At 47.7% G+C, this 17,036-nt stretch overlaps 5 protein-coding genes across 5 annotated transcripts; 3 read left to right on the top strand and 2 right to left on the bottom strand.

Moving 5' to 3' along the window:
• Positions 1-1,076: 1,076 nt before the first annotated feature.
• Positions 1,077-1,604, bottom strand: BCR38DRAFT_413708 (Sec61beta family-domain-containing protein; the record flags this gene model as incomplete). The annotated part of the gene is made up of 3 exons (XM_040858860.1): positions 1,077-1,111; positions 1,170-1,464; positions 1,602-1,604. 3 exons carry the CDS (start codon positions 1,602-1,604, stop codon positions 1,077-1,079), a joined length of 333 nt encoding a protein of 110 aa, XP_040710924.1.
• A 523-nt stretch (positions 1,605-2,127) lies between these two features.
• On the top strand, positions 2,128-3,446 carry BCR38DRAFT_478103 (uncharacterized protein; the record flags this gene model as incomplete). Its single annotated transcript, XM_040863092.1, has 6 exons — positions 2,128-2,298; positions 2,350-2,568; positions 2,628-2,866; positions 2,917-3,010; positions 3,058-3,274; positions 3,332-3,446. Coding segments are annotated over 6 exons (1,053 nt in total), but the record flags the coding sequence as incomplete, so codon positions are not given.
• A 295-nt stretch (positions 3,447-3,741) lies between these two features.
• BCR38DRAFT_448677 (uncharacterized protein) lies at positions 3,742-4,211 on the top strand. The gene is made up of 3 exons (XM_040861240.1): positions 3,742-3,803; positions 3,855-4,032; positions 4,083-4,211. The coding sequence occupies exons 2-3, from the start codon at positions 3,891-3,893 to the stop codon at positions 4,160-4,162; spliced, it is 222 nt and encodes a 73-aa protein (XP_040710922.1). The 5' UTR covers positions 3,742-3,803; positions 3,855-3,890; the 3' UTR covers positions 4,163-4,211.
• Positions 4,212-4,777: 566 nt separating this feature from the next.
• BCR38DRAFT_413706 (uncharacterized protein) lies at positions 4,778-5,482 on the top strand (the record flags this gene model as incomplete). The annotated part of the gene is made up of 4 exons (XM_040858859.1): positions 4,778-4,869; positions 4,924-5,045; positions 5,095-5,311; positions 5,359-5,482. The coding sequence occupies 4 exons, from the start codon at positions 4,778-4,780 to the stop codon at positions 5,480-5,482; spliced, it is 555 nt and encodes a 184-aa protein (XP_040710921.1).
• Positions 5,483-11,264: 5,782 nt separating this feature from the next.
• Positions 11,265-12,749, bottom strand: BCR38DRAFT_353963 (peptide-N4-(N-acetyl-beta-glucosaminyl)asparagine amidase; the record flags this gene model as incomplete). Its single annotated transcript, XM_040856832.1, has 2 exons — positions 11,265-12,144; positions 12,199-12,749. 2 exons carry the CDS (start codon positions 12,747-12,749, stop codon positions 11,265-11,267), a joined length of 1,431 nt encoding a protein of 476 aa, XP_040710920.1.
• Between the last annotated feature and the right edge of the window lie 4,287 nt (positions 12,750-17,036).

The following is a 17,036-nucleotide window of genomic DNA, read 5'->3' as shown; positions in this document are numbered from 1 at the left end:
CCTGTCTACTTTGGCGAGAAGAATTCCCTTCCAAGGCGGATGCCGATTGACGGATATAGAGCAGTAAGGGTTACTTAAGTAATGACACAAGATTACATCCAGCTTACCAGGTTATTGCACCTAGCATACTAGTCTGTAAGCAACAAAATGACTGCTTACAGCTGGGATTTCAGTTGAAAGAGTTTGTGTCTCAAATAGAAATCGCCTCTCCAATGCATTCTTCGAGATGCAGTCCCGCTATGCATTTCCAACTATCGAACTTGTCCTTTCATACCAGCGCAGAAATATGCATTAATCTCACTCAGTGTGAACGCAGCGATGCGTCTAACGCATAGCAGATTGTCTCGCAGTAGCACTGTCACGATAGCTCAACCTGCAATATTTTTCATTGGCTGGTTTCATGCCTTTCCCCCAGCTTCAAGGTTGGCGAAATACACATCTGACCCTTGTGCAAGATTATAGGATATTGAGCACCTGTTAGCCACAAATTTGTCATGTCATGGCTCAATGAGCCGGCCTGCCTTCCGACATTCGCCCTTCTCTCCTGCTGCCATTGGCAAACTAATGGACTCGATCACAATTGGGCACCAGAGCAGCCTTTCAGCACTGATGTGTCCCGTTTGGCCATGAGAATGATATACCACTACTCAATGGCTATTGAACTGATTTGAAGACGACATGCGCCGAGCCCACGGTGTGAGACAGGCGCGGAAAGACATTGAATTTTGATGGAGTTATTAGCATTAAGGGTCAATAGTCCAGCACTACTGAGTTGTCAAGCCTGAGGATTTGTGTATATGCATCTCATTTCCCCGCATGGTATGTTTGACCACAGACTAACCAGCCTGCTCGATCGCGATATGGTACATAGGGCCTCCCACTCGAGACTCTCTTCATTTTGATCCCAGAGTACAAGTGATGAACCATGTGTGATGTCGGTCCCGCTTTTTGTCCTTTCCGTTTGCCGTCTCATGTTCCGCGTGGCCACAGGTCGCGATCTCCGCGCTCATTGTGGACCACCGACTACTCCAGTGTTGCCCTCCAATTCCTTCACATCCGCCTAGCTAGACGGTCGTTTAGCCGGAGAACTTTCGGGTGAGCTTGGCAATGACTGCGATAGTGTTAGCGCCTGCGTTTCCATCCAAATCTGACGACATCAAATGACGTACCGTGTAAAGCAACAACGCTGAAGATGAAGACCAGAGAGAGAACCAAGACAACGACAGGGTCAACCTTCAGGCCCGGGGACTCGTCTGTGTAGAGACGGAGCATTGTGCTGCTGCTTCCGCCAGCGCCGGCGGCTCTGGTGCTGCTGGGTCGAACATTCGCAATCTTCTCCTTCTGGTCTGCAGCGGCTCGTCGGCGGATAGCGGTCCTGGGACCTCCCGGGGGCGAAGATGGGCGGCCGATGCTGGCACCAGTGGCGATGGGCGCGCCGACTGGGGATGATGCTCTCGGTGAGGACTAGAGAGTTGATTGTCAGTGATGTGGTCTCTAAGGGGTTGCGTGCAGGGAAGGTGCCATTACGGCTTTGCTGCGTTGTCCTTTACGGTGCACAGAAGGAGCCTTCAGGGAATGGAGTATCGAGTCATTGGACGTACCATGATGATGTGTGCAAAGAAAGCGAAAGAGGATTAGGCGAGAAGAAGTAAAAGTAATGCTGAAAACACGTAAGTCGTATGTTGTGTGGTGAATGACAGTGGAAGGAATGACGATCGCGTGGACTTTCGAATTGGCTGGGCTAGGTACGAAAGAGCCATCGCTTCTCCGATCAATTGAGGCCACATTTTTGGAAGCCCCCCTGTTTCCTCCCATGCGCGTGGCGGAACAAGGTAGCCCCGCCCTCCGATACTCTATAGTGGTTATCGCCTCCTAGAACTCATCCTGGTGAGGGTCGGATAACATAACCATCCCCGGTTAATCACCCAACCATGTTCCCAAACCGAAATGGTATGGATCCGCCAAGCTGTAGTGGATAGTGCTAGCGCTGGTCCTATAATTCTAATGCTTCGTTCCACTCATGTACACAACTCATTTCTCTTTCCTCCAACTATGTTTTTTTTAATTAAGTGAAGGGACTTTATTGGACTACTATTCAATCACAGTTTGATCGCTACTCGATTATCAATGGATTTAACACCAATTCTGCGTGATATCGCTGCTAACACCAACCCCTCCTGGGATCACCATGTATATGATATAAGATCTCACGAACAGGCAACCATCGATGATGCTGTAGCAGTCTTTGAAAGCATCCTTGAACCTTTGAAGGACTTAGAAAGCGATGAGGAGGAAACTGTAAGTGTTTCTCAATCGATCGCTAATCGATTACTTATATAATATTTGCAGGTTGAATTCGGCCCAACGGTTGCAGAGGGGGATGTTAGAAATCAACTTACGTTGATTTCATCTGAGCGTAATAATAACAAGGAGATATTACTAACAGTTGAAACCTTCATTTGGGTACCCCAAATGCCTGAATATCCTATAACTAGCGAAACGGGGGTCTGCTATGTTATTTCTGTTCGAGGGAAAACGAAAGAACAAGCGAGAAGCTACATAAACGAGGTATCTAATCCAGCTGCTCTCCCCACAATATAAGCCATTTGAATACTAATCGATTATAGATCCAGTTCTGCCATAGCCATAAGATTTCTTGGCGTCAAACCACCTGTGCATTTTTAGATAATACTCTTTGTAACCGCGTTACTTATAAATGCAGGAGTAAAGCATGTGAATACTTATCTTCAGATTTACGAAATCGATCTTATACAGAGGTTTCGGAAGATGAATGGGATTTAGTGGCAAAAGCTAAACAAGAAGCTGAACGAGCAATTGACGACCAAGTTCATTATAAAACGCTCTGGTAAGCCTTATCGATTTCCACTCGATCAGTACTTGAAGACTAATTAATAGCTTTCTTTATGCCAAGGTTAAACTTTTCGAGGATGGCAAGCTTTGTAATCCTTATGCAAAAACTTGCAAGCTTGAAATTGTTCAGGACGGAGACGTATGTACATATCTCTAATCGAGTACCGATCGATTAACACTTGATAGGCCACCGGGGTTCCTCGCCATATATTTCGGTGTATCCACTCACACCCTCACTCGCAAACGCCGTCAGATGTGCGACATCATTGGCGGCCAATTCCACAAGAACATAATCCAGCAATTAAATTATTCCAAGCATTTCTAAACAAAACTCTGGGCGAAGAGATCCAACCAGGGTCTTGCTATTATGTAGCCCAGAACAAGAAACTTGCAAAGCTATGTCGTAAGTAATTAGTACTAGATCAATACTCGAGTACTAATTGAGTGTTTCTTTTAAAAGCTGTCGTACATCCGCAAGGAAAAGGGAACATCATCGAGTTAACTTGTCAATGCGAATACGACTTTTATATTCCTCTGCATTTGGATCTCTATCCATACATGTTGTGCGTTTGCCACGGAAGTCATCGACATCCAATTCCTCCGCCTTCGAAATTAGGCTCAAAGCTTTGTACAGAGATTTGGGACTTAATTCAGGGAATAGCAGATCCAATGTTGAGATATAGTAGGTCGTTTGTTAGTCGATTACCGATCGAGTGCTTACACTAGTAGCACTATTTCTGAAAAAACCCGACTGTGCAAACTTGGATTCGAAGAAAAGGGGCCATATCACGTGTAGGCCTTCATCCAGCTTTAATCAATTCGAAATTGATTAGTTATAGTAATCAAAAGCATAGGATGCTTCACTTTGCAGCAGGCTCTAGCTTGTGGCTGTCCAACGGGCCTTCGAACGTGAAAACGGCAAACCAGACCAAGTAAGCAACGCAGAATTCTTCGAGTGCAAATCGGTTACTAATTAATTACAGTACGTCCAGGATGTCTTTCAAAACTCGACGAACTTCATGATTATTTGTTTCAATTACGAACAGTTTAATCTATTCAAGTCACTACAAGCTTGTATTATAGATATGAACTATAAGCATCAGATCGACCGCCAAGATCGACAGGTTATTTGGGCCGTGTATGATAAGGGAATCCGCAGGAGTTAGTCGATCTCTACTCGATTACTAGTCAGTCACTAATCAAGTACCTAGATGTTGCTCTGGTTCGAGTAATAACAAACTCTGATTCGATAAAGATGTATCATTGTTTCATCAGGTCTTTCGAATTATGAGGGAAAAGTTTAACTACGAGATCTCTTGGGCATTCGATCAAAAGCCAGGGTGTGCTGAAAATCCATTTATTGGGTTTACAACCGATCAAAACTATAAATTAATTATTGGTACGTGGAGCTTCTAAATACAGTCGATTGATAATTGATTGCGAACTGAGCAGGTCTCGGGATGTATCTTTATGATAGGTTCCAAAAAGGGAGTTGGCTTTATTATGTGAAGAGTACAATTCGCTATTGCAAAGTGCACTTTCAACGAGAGATTGAAAAGATTACTGGTATTGCGGTATGCTAACTAATTCCAATGGAGTACAAGCGTAGTGCTACTCGAAGGCTAATCAATCGAGTGTAGAACCGCGAACCTGATTCCGACTTCTCTCGTATGATGAGGCTTCTTCATATGCAATCTGAAGAGGATTATAACGAGCTTTGTCGGCAGTTTTCTAGTAAGCCCTCTCTTACTTGACTAATAATTGAATACTAAACAAGTATAACTCGAGTAAAGCCGATTCGACAAATTCTAAGCTACGGGCATGGGCTTTACATAAAGTTCGACCAGCTATTAAATGTGGAATTAATCAGCATTGCTCTTGGATAAGCTCTGGCGATTGGAATAGGATGGCACCTTCAACAAATCCGGCTGAAGCCCAGCGTCAACGAAGCTATCATTATAGGAACCGCTATCAGTATATAGCAGATTACGTCAATGTGTAAGTAATCATCAATTTACCTTAGTCGCTACTTGATAACTAATCGATTATTAGCAATCGTCAACTAGACGAAAAGGACTTCAAATCAGCAGCAATATACAAGAGGTTGAACATTCCGTACACTTATCAACTAACGTCTATTCAAGATCGATATACAAGATCTACGATGCGAGAAGGTATGTACCCTGCTATTATCTGAATATTACTCTATTAATAATCAGCTAGTTGCTACTATCGAAAAACGACGTCGCGAAACGGAGAGCTTTAGTGATTTTCCAAACCAAAGTTTAAGCCCAACTTTCGATTATACTTCGAGTAGTAATCAGCTACGTGTCCTCAGTTCAGCTATCTCTGAAGCCTGCGAACTATCCCAGTATAGTTCGTCTGAATCGGCTCGGTCAGAATCTTTACCCGACAGACCGATATCGAAGAGGCAAAAAAGGTACTCGACTTTTATTCGATATATAATCGATTACTAATGAATTCTAGTCTAAATCCACATCGAACGCATTCCACTTCTAGCTATACTCAAGATAGTTTCGAAGCTCGAATCCAAGCTATTGATATACTTAGACGAGAAGAAGAAGCGCGCGTTGAAACTTCAAAACGATGAAAAGGAGCTAGAACTTGAAGAAAGGCGAAGACGACTACATGGGTAGCTCTACTAGTCATGTAATTACTATATGATCACTAATCGATTCATAATCGACCATGCTTCATTTTAACTACTACTGCTGTTATGCCAGGCGAAGTAAGGAAACGTTATCCCTACTCGTACACTTTTCTATTAAGCATCGTCCTGATCTTCCCCTCCAGATCGATTACTACAGGAGTCTTGAACTTCGGCCACCACAGATGTCATCAGGCTTAGCGGGGAGACACTCTGATAGTAATCTATTAGCAACTGATTAATAAAAAGTTGATGAAATGACGGTACTAAACCGCAGCCTTTCTCTTGAGGCTAATGCTGCCGTCACAGGCGCGGCCCGTGAAACCAACTGACTTATACATATGAACACTGTGAATCGTTCCATCCGATTAGTAATATTATGGTTGTCGATGATCAAACGACTTGCGCTCGATCTTCTTCAACGTGGGTCTTGCCCGGTGTGAGGCCCAGCAAGGTATATACATGAGTTATCTTCAGGTGGTGGCGGAGGATTGACGGCTGCCACTGCTTCTTCTGTCAATCATTCAGCACTCGACGGGCATTGAATCGCTGTTCAGGATTGCTCACGTCAATAGGGCAGATGGCATTATCCTCATCGTAGGCACGGCAACAAAGCTCGCCGGTAGCCACCTCGTGGATTCCGTTCTTAATCGATTAGCACTCGGCTAGCAATCCAGTTAGTATCCAAATAGGTTACCTCGTCCACCTCATAAGGAGGCAGCCTATCAGGACGAACGGAGTGAGAGATGGACGGGGGAAGAATTATTCGAATCGTAATCAATTCGTTTTGGATGGTAATAGACTGTAATTGATCACGCTCACCTGTTTCTTCCAATCGAATAGGCCGGCCATTCGGACCACAGAACTAGTGAAAAGTCTGCGATTAGGCGACTAGCAGAGTGTATTCTGGACTCTGTGACTGCAGCATCGGGATGCTGAATTACTTTCCCCCTTTCTTTCTAGGCCTATACCAAATCTTGCCAGTCTCTAGGGTGCGATTGCCAGAAGACGCCTACTGCTAATTGGAGCTTTCCTTCCCAGTGCCAAACAGTCCAAAGTAGTCTAACACCGAGCAAGTGTTGTCTCTTTTCTCGATCTGTCTCTTCAACCACCCTCGAAACTTCAAATTCATGCCGCTCATGGTGGTGGACGTGAGGAAGGTGTTGAAGAACATGATGAACTGGTTGTAAGGTATGTGTGCGGTTGGAGGTTTTGTTTGGTCTTCGCGTATTCGTGTTGACGAGGATCGTGAAGAACTGAATCGATCTGTTTAAAAGTAAATATAACGTGAAGCATCATAGGCTTATATAAGCATGTCGTTCATCAATGAAGCTTGCGTCCGGTATCATGTCGTCTGCCAAGACTGGAAGTCGTCGTCCATCAGGGCCAATCTCCGTTTCTCATCCATTTCGCACCCGAGGGATCACACTGTAGAGTACTGCACTAGGGAAAACTCTCGCTGAGATACTAGCATCAACCGAGAAGTAGAGAGTCTATCAGAAATGGCGACGATCGCAGCCTCCATTCCTAATCATTTCACGACCGAAGGATTGCGCAGTAATGCTAGACAAGGGGGAGATCTCGCTGTGATGATGGCTAATTTGTTCGAAATATTCTAAAGGTACAGTATTCACCACCAGAACTGTCGATCTTCAATCGCATCAACTCAAATTTTAATGAACGCAATGGTCCTGTTCCAAGAGATCCGCTGCTCCATCGCGGGCCGTTGACAAGCCATTACCTTCAAGCAATGGAGGTGGAATAAGTTTCTTAAAACACAAGTTGGATGTCTCATTTTCCTTTTGAGCGTGCTCATTGTTTTCGAAGATGGATTATGGCACGTACCAGACAATAAGCGCAATTATCGTCAAGAAATTTGTAGAATCACCACATCGAAGGCGGTAGCTTTCCCTACGATCGCCTTCTGCGTATTAATACCCAAGGGAACTATAGAGTTGGATAAAGTGGACCGGCAGCTTGCTCTGGTGGAGTTGATAGTTTGTGCGCAGATGAGGCTCCAATCATTGGTGGGTCTGGATCGGCGTTGTGATGTGACTTCGAGCTATATTTAACACAGATGCTCGACATGCTCTGTTGATCGACGCTGAACCACCAGCCGTCCACGCCGGGCCGCACCGTTTGATTCCCCGGAGCGTGGCTAAGGGAGAGCCTGGGACATAATCAGGCCATGATACTGAATCATGTTCACTCTGGAGCCCATACAGGCTTCGTCCGGGTCACGCAGGGTGCTGTACAACGTGAAAAGTCGAAAATGACGCAAATAAGCTGCCTCGACGAAGGACCGAATGCAACATGATGTTAATGTAGATGTTCAAAAACATTGGTTCCGTCATGGTCGCAAGCGTGCGATCTTGCAGTGCTCGCTTCCTTTGCTAAGCCCCCGGACCGGTAGGCAAACTGCGCAACCAGAGGCGCAAGTGGTGTTCATCGCATTTTATCCGAGGGGCACAGTTGCCTTGTAGTTCCAACTTCCTGTTGTAAGAGCCAGACAAGAATCGCAATGTCCTCCGATCAAAAGGTAGAAGTGAAACGTCACATGCTGGAAATGACTCGCAGATTGTGTAAACCAATTGCCAGGCAGAGGGCTGGAATCCCGAACCAATTACCGTGTCAGGTTGGCGGGATCCAACTTATAAAGTTCATGTCTGTATATTTGAGAGATCCTATTCTACATAGATGGCCGGCAATTACGATCAGAGGATATACCATGAATGTTGATGTCATCCGATGTTTTGGTGCTTGAAACCATTGAGCCATCGACTTTTCTCTTTGCCGGCTAACTCATCTGCTTTCCTATTTGTTCCGGACCCTCATATAGCTGCGGCAATTGTCTGCTTCACCTTGGCGTAAGGAGTGCCCTGATAATACGATCTACAATATTGCCTACTTTAGTAGATCGCAGTAAGTCAATTAAAGTAGTTTTCTAGCTTCTGAAAACGGGCGTCGCAACAGAATATAACGGCACCAAAAGCGCCAGTCCTCGAATCATTCGTAACTGACCCAATGGGCGACCAAACCCTGAGGTTTGATAACTCGACGGCATGGTTGCTCTGAGCGACCGCGGGTCTAACACAAGACTGTTGCATGAATATTAAAAGTGGAGCACCTCAGCTGTTACACCCAACATAATATGTTCTTCGCTGGGCCCCAGAAATGGTGTAGAAACAAGGAGGTATCCCAGGCGCAATTCAACCAATGAAAGTACGGACAACACCCAGCCAGAATTTACGACTGAACATCCCTTTCGTACTTGCTATAAGCAGGTTCTTGGAGACCTATGGCTACTGTGCAACACATTCACCAGCCGTAACATAGGCAGAAAGACTTTTCCAAAAGAAACTTCTCATGTAGTAGGCTTAACATCAGTTGGACAATATGGGCCCTGTGGGCCATGTGGGTCCTATACTTGCCACTATCGCCACCTAGAACGGCGACCATCCCCACATACCTCTATTACGAGAAATGTGGCGAGGATAGAACATTCCCTTACAACTTGTCTGAATTAATCAGCAAGTCTACCATTCATTGACTATATAAGAACCCTTTTGTTTCCATACATAGACCCTCGAAGAGAGGACCAGAGTTAGCTACAATACATACAGGTTAGGCATATGTGCCCTCCTTTTGCTCCTTCAACGGGAACATAAAATCCAAGTACATCAAGCAGGCCAAACCCAGAGTGTAAGTGGGTAATGGCCCGAGGACAGCGTGACTGCACTCATCAATCCTTCTCTCAAAACCAAGGGAGGGTGATTTCAGATTAGCTATATAGTAATTCGTGGGCCAATAGATTCGGTGAAAGATTCAAGAGTTAAAATGAGCGCCAACAAGACAGCAGACGATGCAGTGGTTGGAAGAGTTTCCTTTCAACGGCGGCCCTTGAAACCATTTCCAGTCTTGACAAGCAAGAAGATGTTCAGATGCTACAGGAATTTGGTGTTGTTCTTTACTCCTGAAGATAGACCGGAGCAGGGAAATTGAGAGACGGCTGGGGAATACCATTGGACAATTGAGGTTGTGGCCAAGCTGTACCGAGGTTACAATAGTAGTACCAAGTTTCTTTGTGGCATGCGCTATTTGTATCGCTTGTACCATTCCTAGTATGATATGAAAGTTGCTCATTGTACTTTCGTGCCAGCCTCAAAGTTGTAGTAACACGAGACGCAACAATGAGTTTCTGGGAAGATTGTTATGTTAAGGTGCGTGCCAAACCTTCGCAATCAGCCTCAAAAGACCTCGAAAAATTAGCTTCGTTGAAGTGGCCTACTGGACAACCCGTATGAATCATGACATAATAATTTGGCCCTCAAGGTCATATTCACAGTCTATCAAACCATACGGCGTTGTCCCCTGAATGGAATCAATAGACCAAGGAGTTACTCATTCTTCTATTTCTAACAGTTACACAGCCTGAAGAGCAACTCAATCTTGAGTTTTACAAGTGCCACGCATAACGCGAGTTGAGAGCGTATGGTACGAGAAATGCAGGATTACCAGCATGCGGTACACCCCCCATCCCTTAGCCATTTGGGTCACTCATCAACGTGTCAACATCCGTGTCAATATATCACTGAGCATGTAACATAGTTTTAGAGATTCATCTCGTCTGATGTTCCCTCAATCTAGAGGGTTCACATACTTCCGTCAAATACCTCTGTCAAACATAGTAAAGGCAGAGTTCCTTATCAATGTGTGGCTAAGCTCTGTAGGAGCCAGAGTGGCAACCCATGGTTCCATTGACCCAAGAAACGAAACCTCGGTAGGCGCTCGGCATTACAAGGTAAGACTCGATATGGCTGGCGCCTCCGCCAATGTCCGTATTTCAAGGACCCTCGAGTGCTGATCGCTCTAAAATGCTGTAGGTGCGTGCACCGTACCACGGTAATAGATCTGAAGCCGACAACGTGACACTTGATGGAGAGCAAGCAGTCTTTCATTCTAAGATCGTGAGATTGAGGTCGCAGCAATGGATTAATCATCGCATATTTGACCAAGGCGACAGATGGAGTACAAGGATTTGAAGATGAATGAGCCAAAAAAAAGGTCTATTTGTGGCCCGGTCGTCTAGTAGTCAAGCAGCTATGCTCTGTGAAGTAGTGATACCGAAAGCTGGCCATCCTCCCCATCTGATATATACCTCCCACGCGATATTGCGCGTCATGTGTACCGCTCATCCCTCTTTACACCATAAGACATACATGCAAAAACCTGAACGCCAGGGCAATGGATGAGACCGCCCTCTCATCCGCCCATTGCCCATTCCCAGATAAAAGCCCAAAAAAACAAGGGGGGGGCTATAATGCCACCTCTCCCTTGAGGACCCCGATGCGCCGTTGTAGTTTTCCACCGGATATAATGTAATCGATCGGATGACGTAACAAAAGAAATCCACTCTGTTGGGTGGTAGTTGCGGATAAGGAGTTAATGATACAATACAAGGTCGCATGAGGGGTAGATGCAACAGCACGGCACACACAACAAATATATGGGCCAATGTGAAATTAGACACAAATGAGAATTATAATAGTAATGCCGCGAAGAGGTGCAATCCGTAGCATTTGGCGTCGTCCAGGGCGAGATGCGAAGGGGCGATCGTCGGTAATGGTATGTGGCATGGCTAGTGCCGTGGGGTATAGCCGTAAAGTAGTCATTTTCGTGGTCGACAAGAATTGAAATATGAACCAAGTCGCGGTGGGGGTTACGTTTAGTAGTCTCGTCGCTGAGAGGGATCTTGGTGACCGTGGAATTGACGGCGCCTCTCGTTCTCTCGTTGGGCTGCAATCCATTCGGCGTTTCCGCTCTGTCGACTCGGTTGCTCTGCAGGCAGTTTCTGGTCCTGACTGGAGGAGGCAGGTACAGGTGCAGGTCGGGCTGGAAGAACGGCGCTTGGCGGAGCAGGCACACTAGGGACCATGTTGGTAACGGCCTGCGTGATAGAAGCTACCACGTAGCCACGCAGCTCGCGGTCTTCCCTCATGTCTTCCTTCTCCAGTGCGAATCGCTGTTCCTTAGTCATATTGGCTCGACGTAGAGCCTTAATCTCCTGCATGATGAACAGCATGACTTCCTCGGGACACTTCTTGCGTGCGGCTGCCCACTCCGTCTTGCGCGCGTATCGGCGGGTGACGTCGGTTGCGCCATCAATGCTGAACGCAATACAGTAGGACAGCGGCTTACCCCAGCCGTCCGTGTACAGCCGCGGGTTGTCCCATGCCTCCTCGCAGGCGTCGACGTGAATCCAGCGCTGCTTGTGCTCCGAGTAGACTTCGGTCCAATTGTGATCCTCCGCATTCCAAACCCAGCGCACACGGCCGCCGACGGCACGGCACAACATGCTGAAACAGTTGGCCCATTCTCCAGCTCGGCCGCGTCTCGTCTGTAGTAGTCGCCACACGTCGCTGTATCGAGGAAAGCGCTCGAAGGCTCTGCATGCGTCATTGGAGCATTCGTAGAGCTCGACTCGCGAAGCCCCATACGCTGACTCCTCGGCTGTTGGCTGCGTCATGCCTCTCGCAACTGTGGGCGACAAGCATACCGGACACGCTGGGTTATTAACCCATGTGAAGAAGGATCTCTTGAACCATCTTTATTGGCCGTTAGAATCCTATTCACAAGAGACTCAAAGGAACAAAACATACCTTAGTAGTGCCCGGATGACGCAGTCTTGATAGCCCCATTCGGGTTTGCGGCCATCACCCATGCTCTCAGCTTGAGCCTGTAACACCTGGCATTCCTCTTCCGCCTCGCTGTATATCCTGTCCAGAGGTATCTTTTGCAGAGCTTCGTCCAGTAGGCCTGGGTTCTCGTACTTGGTTGGCGTGTTCGAGAGCGAAATGAGAAGGTTGCGAAACTTCTGCGACTCCCTATCGTGGGCAGCAGGCGCCGTTGGGATCTTGGGTAGGTTGCGCAGCGATGCATACGACGGCGGCGTGGCTGGCCCATGAGAGTGGCTGTGAGGGGTCGAGGGTCTGCTGCTGCCAGGTGGAAATGGACTTTGTGGGTTAGAGGGAGAGGCTCGGTGGTCCAATGCCGGCGTTTCAGACCGCAAGCGTTGCGAACGGTTGTGTTCAGTCAGATCGTGGAGTCGCCTCGTTCGCATTAATTGCTCGAACTGCGTGGTGAGTCCCCTGGCCCATTCGTCGCCATAGTCGCCCCGGCCGTTGCCGGAGACGTTGTTTCGATCCCCCATGGTGGTATGAATTGATCCGATGTAGAAACTGTCTAGCACAACAACGAAGTTGTGAAGTTGCCTCGGAATATGAAGGAAATGGCTGGTGGTGGGATGTGGACCGAGTTCGTCAGTCAAATTGCCACCGGCAGCGATGCACGCAATCCAGACGCTCGATGCGAACGATAAATCGCCAGTCAGTTTGATTGTCCGACTCTAGCCTGTTGCTGCTACCTGCTGCTGCTGCTGCTGCTGTCGTCGTAACCGTGTTATCGTCGCATTTGCTCGTGGTAGCGCTTCTGCTGCTGTGCTATCGGTGCACACGCCTGTCCTTGCCTTCTTCTGGCCTCGATGGTCGGTCGCACTCGAAGAACCGCTCGATAAGCGAGCGACGTAGCGGCCGACGGTGGTAATGATGAATTTTGAAAGTTGGAAAGGAATATTGAACGGTCGTCAAGGTTAGGGAAACCTACGTACAATGTAGCAAAAGCTCGGAGGTGATAGAATGGGGGTCGTGTTCGGGTTTCAGGGAGGGAAACCGATTATTAGGAATAGAGTGGATTCCACTGAAGGACATGGAACATGGGTGGACGGCGAGGTTGCGTAGACATCTGCCCGCTCTGAAGCCAAAGTCAGGTATTGGCTGGCTTAAGGACGCAACCCCCATTACGTGCGAGGATAGGAGCACAGCCAAAGAGAGGGCCATGGGCGGCGGACGCGCGTCTCCTGGCAGCGTCCACCAATCACGTAGCGTCGTTTGTATGAGCCTCAGGCCACCACACACACCTGCACACTCTTGCTCGAGTCTTTTTGGAGTGATGAGTGGGTTCCTCAGGGCATGGGTCTTTTGTCGTCGCTGATGATCAATCCGTCCCGCCTGCCAGTGTGCGCATGCCAGTGTGCGCAAGCCCGTTGACGAGTCACTTCTGTCTTCAGAATTTGTTGCGGCCAATCTCATCGAGACCAACTCCACTTAGTCAGTTCGGAATCCGAATTCCATAACTTCCATCGATTTTTTTTTTGAATCCTTTGGGGGGGAAAAGCTGAGAGACTCGTCTGCCTCACTCGAGTAATAGCAATTGAACTGAGCCTCGTATGCTGTGCGCTTGTACCTTGTGCGAAGTACTCAGTGGGTCATTCTGCCTGCCCCACGACTCCAGAAAATCCTCGGAGGGACGAAACAGAAACGCACGGGATTGGGCAGCAACCGAGGGGCGATGACGAGGCGTGGCTTGCACTGTCCAACGTCCGCCCGAACAGGTGGCAGTGGCAGTGGCTGACCCTAAGGTTTTCTGGGTCGCGATTTCCCAAGGCTTCATTGATTTCATCCAGCTCCAAGTCATTATGCCTACCCTCAATTCAATCGGATTCCTGGCATATGACGTACAAACTCAATCTTGTTCGGTGATCATTTTGAAATAACCTTTTCAACGTCATGCACCTCCGATTTATGCTATTACTGTTCGTTGAGTGCGTAGGTATTTTTGGGATAGATCGTCTTGGTCCCAGTCTAGCTCCTTAGCCTGCGGCTGTGCCGCTGCAACCATGTAGATTGGAACGAGACTGCTCGAGGCAGGTGTTGTTGCAGTTGGCTTATAGGTAGGTGCAACGGAGACTTGCAGGCCAGCAATATCGGAATGTCATACGACGACTCAGCGTGATTTTTCCCATTGGGATCTGGCCTAGGTGCATCAATCACTTTTCCCATCATTCCCAACTGATATATCTTACCCTGTGTTTTGTAATCACTAGCGCCAACCTTAAAAGACCCCGTTTGCTCGTTACGTGGAGCGACAATCCCATCTCCATGTGGTGTGACTAGCATCTGCCTGCTTGAAGAGGAAGAGGAAAGCTTGGACTCGATTCTATCAGTGTGTATTAGGATAGATTAGGACTGATCAGAACACAATCATGAATGGCACGCAAGATCATTGCTTCTTGTGCCCGCTGGGGTCTCCATGTCTCTTCAAGGGCTACCAGTATTGCAGTGCGCAACATCGCAACACTTCTCCTGGGCCTTGACCTATCTCCACATGTTGGAGTCGTTATTGACAGGTTACGAGGCTTCCACGCAGTTGCTTCACTATGATCTTCATTACAGCGGGTCCGACTAGACATGCTGTTCAAGTTGTTCGTACGCAGCCTCGCCTACTCAGTGATCACACTTCCGTGCGACGAAACGTTGTAACATCCCAAGGCTCGGAAGGAGACCGAGCCGGTATTCGGGGTATTTGGGGAAGCTCGACCGACCTAATAACAGAGGGTGATATCCATATATCATTGCATCATACTCAGGACGAACCGTGAGTGATAAGCCTATTCTTCTACTCCGCGTCTCATGGTCAACTATCAACTATAATGCATGCAATGAGGTTGAGATACAGCGTTACGTGTCGGCTCGATGAATGAGTGCTATTGACTTGTCAATCTTCATTTGTTTAGATGAGCAGATCATCTACCCGTACTCGGTCCGGAGTCGGTTACAACGTATTCCAAAACGTGTACTCGCCATGGTTGTTAGTGAACGACCTTCCTAGCATGACTCGTCTCTCAGGGCTGACAGTGAGGCACCAAGGCGGAATCTGAAGGCAAAATGTCAGCCTGGCGGCTTGTCTTTTGCAGACTCCAAATGCGATGGCATTTGGCTGAGGTGTCGTCAGAAGCTAGCCATGGCAACCTCGTACAACCACGTTTCCCATTCAATGTGTTGGAAAAATCCCAGTAGCGAAGTAGTCTCGAAGCGGTCTTTGAGAGTGCATCACGTGGACGTGACGGATCTACAGCTGGGGTGTGTCGGTAGTGTTTGAGCCCCCAATGATTGCGCGGCCTGCTCCCTTTTTCATATGCTTGCGCGTTTCCAGCCAATTGCGAGTCCACAAAAACATCCTACAACTACAATTTGCTAACGACTCCGACACGTAGTCCGCCAATCTCAGTGTCCACACGCACACAACAACTTTGGAGACAATACGGACTCACGGGTTTGTCTTACCAGGTGATGGCTACTCAATTCCACATTTGGGTACGCTCTCTACTACTTTCTGACGTGCACCCATGGCCAGCCGGCAACTTAAAGATGTCGACCTACGAGTGCTGAACCTGCTGGCGACTCTCTCTATTCACCGCTGGGCACTTGTCAACCAGAGATCGGATTTGTGTGGGATGGCACAGAGGATCAACCAGGGTCTGGCAATAGTGACCAATCATCGTCTCGCGCGTAACATTGCGATATCTTGGACCATTGTAGTTAGTGAACATTATCTGTCCCCCGTTGTTTGCGAAAAAATTTAGCGCAATCTATTTCCGGGAGTAGGACGAGATTAGCCCTGTGGTTCGGTTGCTTCCCGAGAAAGTTGTTGATAACTTCAGGGAGCATTTGATATTATCCTTTCATATTGCCTTCACGGACGACTTTAATAGGTCGGTTTATTTTCTATACGGCATGAACCGATAGCTACTTAATTTCTAGTGCAGCTCTGTTTCTAGTTCTCACGAGACGAGACTGATTTGAATCGCCTGGCATTCATGTTCGCTTTCATGCTTTTACACTTCGTATCGTCTCGTCAGTCTCGTCTCAAGAAACCACAGATCTTTGCACTGCCACTACAAGTCAAGCAGACGTCAAGATGATCATGTTGGGACGAACTGACAATCCTTGGCTCCGCATTCATGGCGATCCGCTACAACTTCTAACCCGAACACACAACACCCAACACCGCAAAGCCAAGACACAGCCGCGTCCTTGAGATTCCGAGACGTGCAACCGAAATAACCGCCGCGAAACCCAATCAAGGAACGAAACGAGAGCTAGCCAAGAAACTCCGAGCTTGGAGGGGATTGGCAGGTATTGCAGGGAACCGGGGTGCGCTTATAAAGGCCCAACTGTACGGACGCGCGTCTCTTTCGAGGAGTGACGACATCTGTGACCGGATCTGTGAAATTGCGAACCTGGGGCGAATCCCGTTCTTCCTAGGATATCCCCTGGCCGTTGGGACGATGGCACGCACGCGGCTCTTACACCATTTATCTCTACTTACCTCTGCACTAGATGTTGATCACAACCAGCAAGTATCACGGAGCGGCCTCGTGGTTAATGGTTCATGCTCAACCAGCTTGGTTCAGTGTCCGACTTCGTAGTGTTGCACTTGACGGATGGTCAACGAACGAACCACATTGACAAATACCTCACTGCCCGCTTTGCTGCTCGGACCTTAAACCATGTCAGTGCATCAGGCCATTCGCCGATTCATTTGATTCACGCACCGCGGGCTGCCACCGTTCGATGCGTGGCCAAGCCCGCAGGCCTCA

The sequence above is a fragment of the Pseudomassariella vexata genome, assembly GCF_002105095.1.
Source record: "Pseudomassariella vexata strain CBS 129021 chromosome Unknown BCR38scaffold_18, whole genome shotgun sequence".
Taxonomy (NCBI): Eukaryota; Fungi; Ascomycota; class Sordariomycetes; order Amphisphaeriales; family Pseudomassariaceae; genus Pseudomassariella; species Pseudomassariella vexata.
The sequence above is the reverse complement of the archived record's forward strand: the minus strand, read 5'-3'. Positions and strand labels throughout refer to the sequence as shown.